The 15,021-nt window shown below is 50.5% G+C and overlaps 1 protein-coding gene and 1 long non-coding RNA gene across 2 annotated transcripts; one reads left to right on the top strand and one right to left on the bottom strand.

The window, feature by feature from the left end:
- Nucleotides 1-97: 97 nt before the first annotated feature.
- Nucleotides 98-14,206, top strand: LOC118527893 (uncharacterized). Its single transcript, XR_004913326.2, has 4 exons — nt 98-680; nt 4,558-4,677; nt 4,788-8,129; nt 11,884-14,206. It is a non-coding gene; the product is annotated as an uncharacterized LOC118527893 (long non-coding RNA).
- On the bottom strand, nt 2,237-14,408 carry GSDMA (gasdermin A). The gene is made up of 11 exons (XM_036079986.2): nt 14,238-14,408; nt 12,554-12,772; nt 12,192-12,372; nt 8,563-8,728; nt 7,612-7,708; nt 7,054-7,101; nt 6,629-6,652; nt 5,129-5,283; nt 4,551-4,665; nt 3,364-3,437; nt 2,237-2,840 (listed from the first exon to the last, which is right to left on the bottom strand). The coding sequence occupies exons 2-11, from the start codon at nt 12,765-12,767 to the stop codon at nt 2,598-2,600; spliced, it is 1,317 nt and encodes a 438-aa protein (XP_035935879.1). The 5' UTR covers nt 12,768-12,772; nt 14,238-14,408; the 3' UTR covers nt 2,237-2,597.
- Nucleotides 14,409-15,021: the final 613 nt, after the last annotated feature.

Raw genomic sequence — 15,021 nt, 5'->3', positions numbered from 1 at the left:
GGCAGGCCGAAGGCCGAGTCCACAAAAGGAAAAGAAATCAACAGCCGAGGTGCAGGATGGAGGCGGACCTTCGAGGAAGGAGCTGGGAGGAGCTTGTGTGCGTCAGCCCGGCATTTGGAGTGCTTCAGTGTGTTATTTTCTTCTGTGTTCCTCTGGACTGCTTTTCCGTGCGCGTCCACGAGATGTCCCCTCAGGCTCCAATGTGGGTTACATCGGAGTCTTAAGAGCACCCCAGCCAGCGTGGAGTAAGGCCTGTCGCAGCGCAGGGCGTGATGACGTCATGAGGCCCCACCTCGCTCAGTCTGCGCCCCCCCGTCCTCCGCCTCCTGTTTGGGGGTCTCGGTCCAGATTCTCGAGGCTCGTACTCAACCGCCGCCCACTGCATCCGGCGCGAGGGAAGAAGCCGGGAAAGAGGGATGTGAGCACCGAACTGGGGGAGTAGGAGAAATCATTGGGATTCAGACTTCCTTGTCAGATTTTAGCAGGAGCTGAAAATAAGGCATAAAATCCTGCAGCCTGGGAGTGTGGACGGGGGGAGAGTGCGTTTGTGTACCAGCACTGCAGTATAAAATACACGGGTCCACTCTCTGTACGGCCCAGAGCTCGCACGTTCGGGGCGCGGAGTTCTTAAAAACAGCTCCAGAATGTAGTCTGCTGGAGGCTCTGCTCTGCCGCGGAAGGTGAGGCGGGAGGAAAGCAGGTGGAAGCCCCTATTGGCAGAGGCTTCAGGGAGTCGGTCGGGGCGTCTGTTTGCATCCAGACAGACACCGTAGTGAAATGGGGAGCGGAATAATAGTGTACCTAAAGAGAATCTAAGAATCCCCAGGGGAAGGAAATTGAACCAGAAATCCTGTCCATTTATTTTTCAAAGGAATCCTCCAGTGATTCTGCAGGAGGAAGATACAGGTTCCAACTTCTTAAGACACAAAACAAAAACTACCCCCCCCTTCTTTGAACTTTCCTCTCTTCTGTAGTTGGAAGTCCTAAATTTTAAACCAGGTCAGACCCTACAAGGCAGTCTAGCTCTGCTGTAAGGTCATAGAGGGCAGAGAATATGTTTCGACCATATTCTTTATATTCATATATAGAGAGGATATTTTTTGTCTCCTCCTTGTCATACTACTGCAGCAAATAACTCCTTGCACTGAACAACTGCTTGCTGAAGGAAAAACATTTTGTCCGGTTTTAGGGAACGTGCCTTGACCAATTCCTCCCTGTCTCTCTGCCCCCTTGGGCTATGGGACAGATAACAGGAGTTTTGAATCATCGCTGGAATAAACTCATTAAAGCCTCTTCTTCATAACACCCTATCTAACTGAAAGTGGGCGAGAAGGGTAAAGGAAGAAAACAGAAAACAGATGAGCTTTGTTGTTCATCCTTACGAAGTTACCCTTCTGGATAGTTAGGGTGTTAGCTCACCTCTTTATTAAGTGTACATCACAAGAGAAAAACAACGAGGTCAGCAGATAATTACTCAGGATGTCTTTGAGCAATGTAGTGAGGCATTGGAAGATGCCCCAGAACGGGGGAGGATGGCTTAACAGAAAGCTTTTGGCAGTTGATCATGAATTCCTGTTTAGTGAGGGAACTAGCCAGGGGAGGGGGTGCCTAGGAAAGGGGTGAGTCTGATTCCTGGGGCCAAAAACCTTGGAGAAATTATTCCACGCATAAAACTACTTTAAAAGAAATTGGCGAAAGATGTTAAAACCCAGCTTTAGGCAGAGGAGGATGGTATAAACCCACTAGTTTTATAAGATTGCAATATCCATATTTGCAGGTCCATATGGCAAGCCCACATTACTTCCTCCTACAACCACCCTGAATTGAGGTCAAAAGAGGGAAAGGTGAAATAAGATAATATCACAATTTCTTTTTAAAAGTTATGGGTCAGTCTTATTCTTGGGTACTATTTTTTAAAAAGACTTACCTGCATTTTCTTTTTGATATACTTGAAAGTTGTCTTACTCTTGTTTTGGGTTTGTACCACAAATAAGCCTGTCCTAGTCCCTTAACCTGAGTCCAGAGGATCCTAAACCCTCCTCTTTGAAGACAAGCTTCTTTGATGATCTTCTCACTTTAGAATTTAGATTCTACATTCTACACCCTCATAGTTCTCTGGGCATTTTCCAGCTGACCCGTGGACAGTATAATAGAACTCATGTACACATGATCTGTATGTAGTATGATAATGTCTATTTTTTTTCCTGGCAGAAGTTAAGAAAAACACCAAAAGACATTTCATCCAAAGTGGAATCATATTTTCCATTAATTCCAGTAAAACTTGATTTGTGGAAGCATACGCATGAGGAATTGGGATAGGAAATTAATTATTTTTGGTTTTGCTGAAATTATTCATAGTTTTAAAAATTTGCACTTTTCCACTTTTAAAGGATTTAAGCATCAGCAGATGGGTTGCGGAGCTGAAGGGGTAGGGGAAGAGGTAGAGCTGGACAAGTGGAAATCGCTTATCTTGGGTGATCAGCTAGGGTCTCCATCATCTTCAGCCTGGGGGCTCTAAAATGCCCTTGGGTGTTAAGAACACAGCACAGTGAGGTCGGGAAGGCATTAGGAGGCAGGAAGCAGGTGGAAAAGGCCAGTTAGGAGGCCTTGGTCAGCAGCTGCAGGAGGGAGAGGCCAGCATAAAGGGCACAGAGGCGGGGGAGGGTGTCTGGGTCCCATGTGTACTGGGGGCCCGATCTCTGCACTTCGAGGCCACTCAGCCCCACTAGGGCTTCTGTGAGGGTCAATTCCTCTTCCCCAAGGGAGGAGAGCAGGTCAGGCTGCAGGGGGAAAACACCGTCTTTATCCTGTAGGAAACTTTGTTCCATTGTGCTCTCCACCTGCAAGGAACCAAAATAACATGAAAAGAAAGAACCGGAAACCTGCCCTCCTTTCTCCTAACTCATAAAAACCACGAAGAGGGCTACCTGTCTCTTATTATAACTCTTTCCATTACAGCTCCATGTGGGCCTTTTAACCACCCTGTACTGTGGGCAGCCCTTTTTTTTTTTTAAGCCCTATTTCACAGAGGAGTGAATTGAGACAGACTCAGAGACATGAAGAGATTTGCTCACATCACTTGGCTGTGGAGAAGCAAAGCCCGGGTTTTCTGTCTTTTCAAGCTGAAAAACCCAGATAACTGCCCAGAAATTCACTCTTTTACTTCCAGTTGCGAAATAGCAAACAAGGGAGAACATGGAGACAAATGAGCCGTGGGCAAGAGCCCCTGCCCTACAACAGAGGCTCTCCAGGACAGACAGAGGCTCTCCAGGACAGTCTGTCGTTAGGCTAAGTCCGTATCTTTGCACTGGTTCCAGCTGACTCCCTCCCAAGCTCTCCCCAGCACCTGCTGTTTTCTCTCACCAGCTTTAGCTGCATGGGGAGGATCTTTTTCTCCACTGATTTTATCAGCAGCTTCTGTTGGGCTTCACTTAGCTCTGGAGGGAGAAAAAAAAAAAAAAAACAGAGAAATGAACATGTGGTGCTGGTGCAAAGGGAGACTCCAGACTCCAAAGAGGTACACTTCCAGAATTTCAGCATTAATTAATCCATACATTTATCCAAGGTTGAATGCTGCTCTATGCTGTGCACCTTTGCTGGGGGTGTTGGGTAAAAATCATATCCCTTCACTCAGGGAACTTGCAGGCCAGCGGAGAAGACTAAGCCATGTGCAGGGACAGTACAGGGTGTTAAGAGAGCGATAGCTGAGGGGTCTACTTTGGACTTGGCATTTGAGGGCAGGCTTTTTAAGGGGACAGACATCTCAGCTTACTCCTGAAGGACCAGAGAGTTTTTCTAAGTGGGGCAATGTTTCGTGGAGAGGGAAGAAGAGAGTTCAGGGCAAGATGAGAAGATGTTACTCTCTGAAATTAAAGCTAACAAATTTCTATATAAAAGTGATGAGATTAGGGACGCCTGGGTGACTCAGTTAAGTGTCTGCCTTCAGCTCAGGGTATGACCCCAGGGTCCTGGGATCAAGCCCCACACCGGGCTCCCTGCTCAGCTGGGAGCCTGCTTCTCCCTCTCCTTCTGCCCTCCCCCCGCTCCTGTTCTCTCTCACTCTGCTCTCTTTCTCTCTCAAATAAATAAATAAATAAGATAATCTTTTTTTAAGAAGTGATGAGTTTAGCCATATGTAGAAATTTTAAATATGTGGCTGGTAAAACTAGGGTTATTTCCCAACCTCTATTAGCAAGACTAGGCCACCTTCTCAGATTATCCAAGGTGCCCAGATGAATCCTTGGGAAGGTAAACAATTTTTTAAATTTTTAATATTTTATTTTATTAAGGCAATCTCTGTTCCCAGTGTGGGGCTCGAACTCACAACCCCAAGATAAAGAGTTGCATGCTCTACCAACAGCCAGCCAGGTGATCCTATAACCAATTTCTTTAAATGTAGATATAAACTACTTTAACTGTGGTATAATTTGCCTGGCATGCATGCATGCATGCATTCATTCATTCATTCATTCATATATCTGGGAATTCATCCAGTGATTCATTCCTATCACCAAAAAGGTATATAAATGAAGACTTTATTCTCTACTTACCTATTAGGGCTCCAAGGAAATACAGGATGCCACCCATAGCCTCCTTTGATACCAAGACATCTTTTGGGAGTGCCTCCGGGGTCACTTCATGTCCTTTGTCTAGAGCCCCTTCAAGCTGCGGGGAAAGGTGGGCAACTATTTAAGATAACACGGGTAAGGGGCCCAGCACAGTGCCTGGCACATCACAGTCTCTTGAGATGTGCTAACTATCTCTCTTTTCCTTGTTTCTTTTTCAAGGTGTCAAGTCCTGAAAAGTACCGGACTCCTGGATTTCTTGGTCCCTGAGCCTTGAACTCTGGGAAGGAAAGGTTCCAGTCCCCTTTCCAAGAAAGGGCCCTGCTGGCCCACTGCCTACCCTCTGTCTGTCCGCGGGGAGCATGTGCTTTGAGGGAATCTGCCCTGTGTGCCCTTTTCCAGAGCAGTGGCAGCCGGGCAGGCTGGGGGGCACCTGGCCAGCCTCGAGGAAGACACCCACTATGGATTCTCCTGGCCGCTGACCACCTTCTATCCTGTCAGATCCCCTGCCAGTTGCAACACCCACCCACACATCCACCAACCACCTTCCTCTGGGGCCTCACCATGAGCTCCAGGTCCTGTAGCTCCTTTTTCTTCCCGAGAAGTTTGCTGAGGGAGGTGAGCAGGGAGCTTTGCCCTACCCGGCTTAGCTTCTTCACTTCTTGGATCTCTCTTTGAACTTCTTCTTTTAGTGTCTTGAAGTCCCCATGTTCCTCCTCTATTGAGACGGTGAACATGGTAAGCCAAGCGCCCTCCATCTGGCAGCCTTCCCATTCAGCCCCCTCCCGTCCCTGTGCTCTGCTCCCAGCCTGAGCCTGGCCTCCCTTTCTTCTTGATCAGGGAACATGATTATGAAGTTTCCACGAGCCCTGACTTGTGGGGGATGGTCTGGGGCAAGGAGGTGGAGCAGGACCCACATTATCGTCTAAGCAGGCAGTTGATTCTCCCCAGGCTCCCAAGCCCCATCCCGTGACAGTAGACAATTAACTTCCCTTTCTCTAAGACTCTAGCTTAAAGTTGAGAAGGAAAGTCTATTTCCCCTTCTTAGGAGTTATTCGACAAAGAAGAATGACTTTGGTGACTGAGTGAAGGCTAGGATGGGTGGGTCTTTATCCAGGGATGTGGATGGATCAGCGTTACCTTGAATCTTCGCCTGACCCTCTAAGGGCCTGGCATCCTAAGAATATGACCAGGGGAGCAGCTTCTGGAAGCTCCTGGAAGTGGCTCCAGTTGCCCAGACCTGGGACTCAGCACTTGTCTTTCCCTCCCTCCACCTCATTGCCTCCATGCCAAAGTCTTGGGAGAAACTCAGAAAATTCCTTACCAGCATCAGGTGCCACGATAAGGGGGGAAAGAAAAGACAAGAATCTATTCTTCCAAAATGGTAGCCATGCCCAGGGGATGAAACATTAATGGGGGTTAGGAAATATATCCTGTCTCCTGGGATATCTCAGCTATCTTAAGGCTACACTTGCTCCATTCATGGGAGGCAGGAATGGGGCAGGAGAGAAGCTAATGCAATGTGAAAAGGAGCTCCTGGATTGATTGAGTTGGCATCACTGTGACTTAGTGACTCATCCGTCCCGGATGTTGGGTGGCTGAGCAGCAGATATGCGTGGGACAGGTTACAGCTAAGGATGCCCTCGAGGACAGAGGTCTGACACATCAGACTACCTGGGTATCCTGTCCAAAGACTTCCCCCCTGCCACCACTTTTTCCTCAGCTATTGGAATCTCTGCCATGTTTTGGGGACAGTTGTTTGCTGAGACCTGCTCTGCCATGTTCCCCGTCCGTCAGGGAAGAGAAGAAAAAGATTGGAGTTTTAAAATTCTGTGTCAAGGGGCCCCTGGGTGGCTCAGTCGGTTAAGCGTGCAACTCTTGGTTTCGGCTCAGGTCATGATCTTGGGGTCGTGGGATGGAGCCCCACATAGGGCTCTGTGCTCAGCTCGGAGTCTGTTTGAGAATCTCTCTCCCTCTCCCTGCCCCTCCTGCTTGCGCTCTCTCTCTCTAAAATAAATAAATAAATCTTAAAAAAAAAAAAAGAAATGAGAGGAAACACTTACTGGTGAACTTCTCCTCTGGCTTTTCTGAAAACAGAAACAATGTACGTATGTCAGCATAAAACCTATTTGTGCCTTTTTATCTAGAGCGGATGTCAAGGCAGCTTTATCAGTGATCATTATAAAAACATGGAGATTATGTTAGCTCATGCCCCCCCGCTCCCCCAATTTGGGAACACACAATATCTCTCAGTCTTATTTCTGCTTCTGCTTCTGACTTCCGGTCTCTTTCTGTTTCTCTGTCTCTCTAGGGCAGTATTTATGTGCTTCTGTCTGCCTTTCCAGAAGTTTAGGACAGATATTTTTATAAAGGCACTTGGGAAACAAAACGAGGGGCTCCTTGAGGGATTATGGTATATGTTATTAGAGGTGCAGGATTTTAGCAGATGATGTCAGGGTTGGGCGAAAGGGGAAGCAATTTCACTTACCTCCGGGAGTGAAGGTTTGCATGTTATCATTGTAGATATGTGGAATATCTGTAAGGTGCAAGAGAGGTGAGAGCAGGAGGACCCTTAAATAGCTGCCCACCTTCCCTTCTCTATTCTCAAGTCCATGGGCTCCGCTAAGGGCTAAGTCCCTGTCCCCAAAGGCCCCACCGAATCCCCTGCTCCACCTCTGTTGCTGAAAGAACTCTTTTCTTCCTCTGTAAATCCTAGGACAACACTGTTTTCTGCCTTGCATCCTAGTGCTGATATCTGGGTCTGTTTCCTCCATTGGCCACAGACTTCTCTAGAGCAGAGCTGTGCTTGTTCATCTCCGTGCCCCTTTCCTCCAGCTAACGCAGTGCCCAGCACGCAGGAGGTGCTCAGAACCCAGGGGGTTCCTTCACTCCCTCTCCAGGGCAGTCCCCGCTGTTCTGTCCCTGGGCCACAATACAATACACTCCAGCACTCCTTCCCTGGCTTGCCACCAGAGGGGACCAGGATGCCTTAGTGCTAATGCGGGTAATTCTTGTCTTGAGGGGAGAACATGCCAGTGTCGCTCACCCCATTCATCTTTGCCTTTGACCATCAGTTGTCTCACTCGAAAGGCCAGGATGCAGCCCTTGGGGATGGTTATGGCCTCCTTGTGGTTTATGGATCCCTAGGATCAGACAATGAAGATTTATGAACCAAGATTCTGAGACAAGGGGTGAGGGAGGGGCATGTGGAGGGGCAGGCCGAGTACCTCTGGAGAGATAAGAAATTGAAAACCCTTCATTTGTGTCCCTGATTGCCTTTCCACCCAGTCTGGACTCCATGGAATGCACTTCAAAGCCCTTCTGCATCATCCCTCTAATGATGTGTATCTCTCTTCCTGGTTCAGACACATGAAGGAACTGGGCGGACCCACTCCATCACCTACCTGCCTGGGCATCTCCAACCCACCTGAGAGTTTCCACAGGCCCCAGTCCTTCTTCCTCTTCACCATCTGGCCCATGCCATCTCCTCCAGGAAGCCTTCCATGACTAACCCTACTCTCAGTTCCAACTCACCCCTTGAATATTTATACAAACTAGGTTTAGGTATGTAGAGCATTACTTATTTACATCGAATCTTCAGAACCTGTGTTCTCGGGGCTTTAACCTGTGTGTCTCCTCCATGAGACTGAGAACTTTTTCTGAGAGCAGGGATGTCTCTCTCCTGTGCACTGGGAGCACCATGAGGGATGACCCACTAAGAGTTTCCCCTTCCCTGATAGCTCCCTGTGGCATCTGGCACAGGCATCTGCCCACACAGGGCACCCTTGACCAGAGAGAGGACTTGTGTCTGGGCGACAGGGGCCTGAATCTCGAAAAGCAGGAAGAAGGAGTGGGTCATTTTCAGTATTCTGGGTAGGCACTGATCGGGCAAAGTTAATGTGTTAATGCGGCCTCTAAGGAGAGGCTAAATGTTAAGTGCGTGCGTGCGTGTGTGTGTGTGTGTGTGTGTGTGTGTGAGAGAGAGAGAGAACCAAACCTGTAGTCCCAAAGGGGCGAAGAACGGGAGGGAGAAGCAGCCCTCCGCCTTGCCGGCTCTCTCCAGAGTGACCTCCTGCACGGTCTCCACCACCTCCATGACCACATACAGGTTCTCCCCTCGGTCTCGCATCTCCTTCAGGAACGGGTGCTCGGCGGACAGCTTCCTGGGGCAGGAGACACGTGAAGGGATGGGTCAGAACCTCTCCCCGCCTGGGCCATCATACTCTTCTCTTCTCGGTCATTCGCAGGAGCTAGGCACGGTGGTGTTAGGGAAAGGGGTGAGGACTCTGGAGTAAGAGACCGAGGCTGAAGCCCAGATGTCCCGCTTACTGGCAGGGCAGCCACTCGGAGTCCGGGGAGCCTCATCTATAAAATGAGGATAATAACACCTCCCTCCAGGGGTGCTGAGAGGAAAACTAGGAAATCATCTGGCATGGCTCCTGGCCCGGAACAGGCCCCCCCTGCTTGCTCCTTCCCCCTTTTCCCTCTGCCTCGGGGTGCCTTCCCTTTTCTTTCCTCTTCCCTGTTCTTAGTCCTGTTCCTCTCTCCTGGGGCCCTTTGTTCCCATCCCTTACCCTCTCTCTTGCTATTAACACCAGTCCCTCCTCCCCACTTGCTGCCATCCAGAAACCCGTCCTTTGATCTTGCCACTCCCTCAAATTACCATCCTGTTTCTTTCCTTTGCTTCACTGGCAAGTCTCTCGAAAGATGCGCCCATATACACCGTCTTACTTCCTCACTGTCTACTCCTAAATTCTTCATCATTTGACTTCCATTTCTACTCCTCAACTGAAATCCCAGCGACCTCGCACCCACCACATTCACAGACCTTCCCTCACTCTGCACAACACTGACCCTGCCTCCCAAAGCCTCCCTGCGACGTGGTCCTCTCCTGGCTTCTGGTCCCACCATGCCACCCCGCTTTGGCCTTCTGATTCCTGTCCGTTCCGTCTGCGTCTCCTGTGCTAGTTTCTTCGGTTCCTTCAAATTTCATGTTCTCTGAGATTCTGTTCGCAGTTCTCTGCTGTCTGGATTTCCAGAACATCCCTTCCCTGCAACTCCATTCCTATAGTTTTCCATCTTTATATGGCCGACCACCCCACAGGGATATTCACCTTGACTTCTCTCCTGAGCGCTGGGCCCTCGTTTCCAACTGCCTTAAAATTTTTCTTTTAAAATGAGATATAATTGGGGCACTTGGGTGGCTCAGTCGGTTGAGCATCTGGCTCTTGGTTTCCGCTCACGTCATGATCTCGAGGTTGTGGGATTGGGCCCCACGTGGGGCTCCAGGCCCAGTGTTGGGGGTGGGGTGTCTGCTTGGGATTCTCTTTCTCTTCCTCTCCCTTTGCCCCTCCCCCCACTCGGTCTCAATAACTAACTAACTAACTAAATAAATAAAATCTTAAAAAAATAAAATGAGATAAAATTGACATATAGCATCATGTTAGTTTTAGGTGTACAACATATGCAAGGCAGTGTTGTTAACTGTGGTCACTCAGCTAATGTCTCACTGGACCCGCAAACTCAAAATGTCCCAAAGGAGCTCACAGTCTTTCTCTCCAAATACTTCTTCTAAAGTCTGTCTTCTTGTTTGTTAATGTCATCACTTGGGTCAAATCTCAGAGTTCATTTTTTAACATTCTCATATATTTAATTATTTATTTTTTAAAAAGTTGTATTTATTTAAGGTATACAACATTTTTTTAAGAGTTTTGTTTTTTTGTTTGTTTGTTTTTAAGTAAACTCTATACCCAACGCGGGGCTTGAACTCACAACCCCAAGATCAAGAGTGGCATGCTCTTCCAACTGAGCCAGCCAGGCGCCCACAACATGTTTCAATATACCTCCACATAGAGAAATGATTACTACAGTGAAGCTAATGAACCTATCTAGCTCCTCACATAGGTACCATTTTGTGTATGTGTGGTGATCTACTCTCCTAACAAATTTCCAGTGGACAGTATAGAATTATTAACTGTAGTCATTGTGCTGTACATTGGATCTCCATCAGCGTCATCTCTGACAAAACCTTCTCCCTCAACCTGCAATCAGCTACCAAGTCCAGGCCATTCTGGCGCCCCAGAGTGCCCCAGCCCTGATGGCTCCTCCCTCATTATTCTGACTGCTCTTCCCAGCTCTGGTCCTCATTTTGCATCTCTGACGGACAGTGGAACGGTGTCTTGCCCGTCTGCCTGCTTCCAACCCCTGCCTCTCATCCTCTGGCTGCCATACTTCCTCCATCTGGCCAGATGAATCACGACACACATCAAGGCATCCTTGGGGGCCCCCTGAAGCCTACGGTACAGTTCCACATCCTTGACCAAGCACCTGGGTCCTCCATGATCTGGGCCTTAGCCTCTGCTTCTGACTTGCTCCACTCCTACCTTTCCTGCTCCTGCCAAATCAGCTCTTCGTGCTCCCTAGAGGTTTTGAGGTTTCTCGCCCACGTGCCTTTGTAATGTCCATCTCCCAGACCTTCATGTTCGATTTCTACTCATCTTTCAAAGCCTGGATCATGGGCTGCCTCCTCCATGAAGTTCCACTTCATTTCCCCAGCCAGAAGTCCGTCTGGCCTGCCACAAAACTCAGGCAAAGTCCTCCTAGGCACTACCTCTCGCCTTGGATTATAGTTACTGTTGCACAGATTTTTTTTTTTACAACTCCTGATTGCGAGGTTCTTGGACAAAGATGTTCCAATGCACCCCGGCTCCTAGTGGGGTGTTTTGCACTCCTTTGAGGCTGTATGAATGTTTACAGGGTGACTTTTGAAGCACCCTAGCTCTTCCTTCTTGCCTCACTTCTTTCAACCACTACTTAACTACTTAAAAGTCAGTTCCCCTGGCAAGCCCAACATCTGAGCTGCCCAGCATCGACATGGCATCTGCCACACCCCTTGTGCTGCGGGGGCAACATTCCCGAGGGCTGCCTGGTGTATGTATGGGACCGGGCAGATGGCTTGATTTATGGGAGCAGAACACTGTGGCTAAGGTTCAGTAGGGAATAGATAAGACCCTTTCCCTTTTATAGATTCATAGTTTAGGAAGGAACCCTAGAGATTTTCATGGAACCCCATCATTGTTCAGGAAAGAAAACTGAGGTCCTGAGAGGAGAAGTGACTTTGCCAAGGTTCACATGGCAAGTTAATGTGAACATACTCATTCTCGTGTGTGTGTGTGTGAGAGAGAGAGAGAGCAGGGGAGTGGTACTGGAAGTAGTGGAAGGATGGGGGGAGGGAGTAGTTAGGGGATGTCCCAGATGCACCCATGGGCCAGAATGGTCATTTTTTTTTTTTTTAAGATTTTATTTATTTATTTGACAGAAAGAGCAAGCAAGCACAAGCAAGGGGAGCAGCAGAGAGAGAGGAAGAAACAGACTCTGAGCTAAGCAGGGAGCCTCATGCAGAGCTCGATCCCAGGACCCTGGGATCATGACCTGAGCCAACAACAGATGCTTAACCGGCTAAGCCACCCAGGCGCCCCCAGAATGGTCAGCTTTAAGAGCCCTCCTGTGATGACCCCATAGGTAAAGGGCAGTGTGAGGGCCCTGCCTTTTAACTCAGGGCCCAAAGCACCCTTTCCAAGCACCAGCCACCCCATCCTGGCAGCCCCCCAGCCCTACCACTCTCACCTCTCCTGGTGCAAGGTCTCCAGAGCCTTAGGGGCCACACTGAGTGTCTGGACCTCCAGGGTACTGCTCCTGGACAGCCCGGCAGTCCCCGTGACCTTGACTGTCTTTGGCACATCCACCTCTCCCTCCACTCGGGCATCCAGCATATTCTTAAAGCTAAAGTTCCCAGAGTCTGTTGGATCTGCAGGAGAGAGAAGACGAAAGGGGCCAGGCTGAGAGGCCTGCCTCTTCCCCTCTCTTCTGGGAGAACTTTGGGCTACGTGACACCAAGCCACATCTGGACAGAGGGAGCTTTGGGTTCCTCCTCGTAAGCCAGGGCCTGGCCCCCATCCTTCGAGAGCCAACCCCGCGCCGGACCTGACCTGAAGGCGAGCTGCCGGCTTCAAGCACATCCAGGAGGGTGTAGTCAGTGCGGACGTAGCGGGCACCCCAGAAGAGTGTGCTCTTCCTCTTCCTCAGCACCAGGCAGAAGGGGTGGAAGCGCTTGAAGTCTATGAGGCTGTCGAGGGGTGTCAGGTCCCCTCTAGGGTTTAGCTGTCTGGCCAGGGCCCGGGTGACATTTTCAAAGATGGTCATTTTCTCTGTGGGGGTGGAGGGAGACAGGAGAGTGACAGACAAGTTGGGCGACCAGGACATGGTAGGGGCCCTGGCAGAGAGAGATCACCTGGCTCTGGGGGAGGGGGTTCCTTTAAAAATGCCTGGACTCTCGGAGTATCGGGGCTGAAAACAACCAAAGGAGCCTCCACTTTATGATGAGGACACACAGCCCCGAGGGCTGAAGCGACTTGCCTGAAGTCACACAGCTGGTTAGAGAAGCCAGACCTTCCCCGTCAAGGGCTCTGGGCTCACCCCTCCTTCAGTTTCCTCACGGACTTGGGGCCGGGCTGGAGCCTTTTGTGAGTAAGGGAAGTAAAGCTCCTCTCATACAGCTCTGCCCACCTTGTCTTCCCCAGAGAACTCTGACAGCGGGGACCAGGGAGGCCGGGGAGGCAGGCAGCCCCCACTGGTGCCGAGGGCCTGAGGAGTGGCCTGCCCCAGTGGCCCCTTCTTTGGGTGGGGGTCACTTCCGTACCCTGTACTTCCTTTGTGTCCGCCTCCTGGCTCCTGGCTCTAAACAGACCCACTTCCCCCCAGGTGCCGCCCAATACACCCAGGCCTTTCAATCTTTGCCTTGGCTTGTAGTACACTCCCTCCCAATCTAAAGAATCCCTATTCACCCTTTAAGACTCAGTTTGGGTCACCTCTTTTGTGACTCCTTTCTCACTCCCCGTCAGGCAGCTAGTGACTCTATCCTGTGTCCCCAGAACACTTTGTACGTGCCCTCCCGAAACACCTGTAGCCTCATGTTGTTCGTGTTGTTATGATCTGTTCACCTGACTCTCGCCTACCCGACTGTGGCCTCCCAGAGGGCAGGAGATGAGTCTTAGCCATCTCTGCAGCGTTGGCACTGAGCACAGTGCAGGCCCGGAGCCTGGCAAGTGTGTGTGCACAGAATGAATGAAGAGATGAATGAATGAACGTGGCCCTGCGAGACATATACTGGGGTGAGAGGGCCCTGGAGAATGTGGGGTCTGCAAGAGCCTGAACTTCATAGCCTCAGGTCCCTGCCTTTGAGGTTCAAGTCCAGGTGCTGTGGCTGGGCGGCCAGCAGGCACAGCCATGGGTGGGGGAGGACGCACCAGCTAGCCTGGACCTGCCTCGCCGCCCCCGTGGGCACCTCGCAGAGTCAGGGAAGTGGGAGGCACACACACAGGTGCATGGGCCACCTCCAAGGTGCCTTTTTCACCTCTAATTCCCGAGTGGGCCAGGGTGGGACAGGACAACCTCCACGGGCCAGTCTGATGCCCGCAGGAAGGGATCAGGTGACTTCTGTCTCTTCCTTACCAGAGATGTGCTCACAGGACCACATCTCGTTTCTCCCCGCAAGGCTTATGAAGATACCTACTCCCCTGGGCTCGAGGGGACTCCTAGGCCCGTCTCTTCCCACCCATGTTCTTGTTCATCCCTAGAACACCCCCACCTCCCCTGCTGTCATCAAGCTCTTACCAGAGAGCAGTTCTGGGTCCTCTCTAGCAGCCGGATCTGGGATAAGGGCCCAGGACTCAGCCTGTAGGTTGAGAGAGCTACTGTCCCTCACCAGGACGGGCTACAGCTTTATGCCTCTCTGGAGGCAAGGATGTAGGCTTCCAGGGACCCCGCCTGCCCCGGTGACGCCACCCTTCTCCTGCTCTACTACCAGGAGAACAGCATCAACCTGTTCCACGCGTGCCCTGCCCCAGGCCCTGGGCCCTGGCCTCCTGAGGGCTGAGGGGGCGGGGAGCTGCCAGGGAGGTGCCAGCGTGGGTGGAGGGAGCCAGACCAGAGACAGGTGGCCACTGAAGGTTGGCTTGATGGGCAGAGAGGAGAGGAGGGAAGGCACCTTTGGGAGAGGGGCAGCCGAGAGGCAGTGGGAGGGGTGTGTGTGTGTATGTGTGTGTGTGCACGTGGATGGGGGATGAGGGAAGGCATTTCTGTTCTGTCATCATCATGGTCATCAGGAAGCATCTAGGATTCATGACGAGGCCTTGTGGGTGTGATAAGGGAGTAAGAAATCCTGTGTGTCCACAGATTCCAGCAGAAAGCAGAGCGGCTGAAAAGTTGTCCTCCATCTTTCTGCTGGTCTGTCTGCACATCATTCGCTCCCTCCCTTTGTTTTAGCTACAAAGACATATCAATGGCACCACTAGCTGCCTACGTCTATGTAGGCAGAGACGGAGATAGACCAAGTGGTTTCCTGGTGTGTCGTGTTCAGCGCGTCGGCTCCTCTTGGAGTATTGTACCCACACAGACG

The sequence above is a fragment of the Halichoerus grypus genome, chromosome 2 (assembly GCF_964656455.1).
Source record: "Halichoerus grypus chromosome 2, mHalGry1.hap1.1, whole genome shotgun sequence".
Taxonomy (NCBI): Eukaryota; Metazoa; Chordata; class Mammalia; order Carnivora; family Phocidae; genus Halichoerus; species Halichoerus grypus.
Note: the sequence above shows the minus strand (reverse complement) of the source record. Positions and strands in the feature narration are given on the sequence as shown.

Coding starts and splice junctions, on each gene's coding strand:
- GSDMA (XM_036079986.2), bottom strand. CDS start 12,767: ATGACCATCTTTGAAAATGTCACCCGGGCCCTGGCCAGACAGCTAAAC. Junction 12,373..12,553: donor AGCCGGCAGCTCGCCTTCAG/GTCAGGTCCGGC, acceptor TCTCTCCTGCAG/ATCCAACAGACTCTGGGAAC. Junction 2,841..3,363: donor TCCCCATGCAGCTAAAGCTG/GTGAGAGAAAAC, acceptor GGTTCCTTGCAG/GTGGAGAGCACAATGGAACA.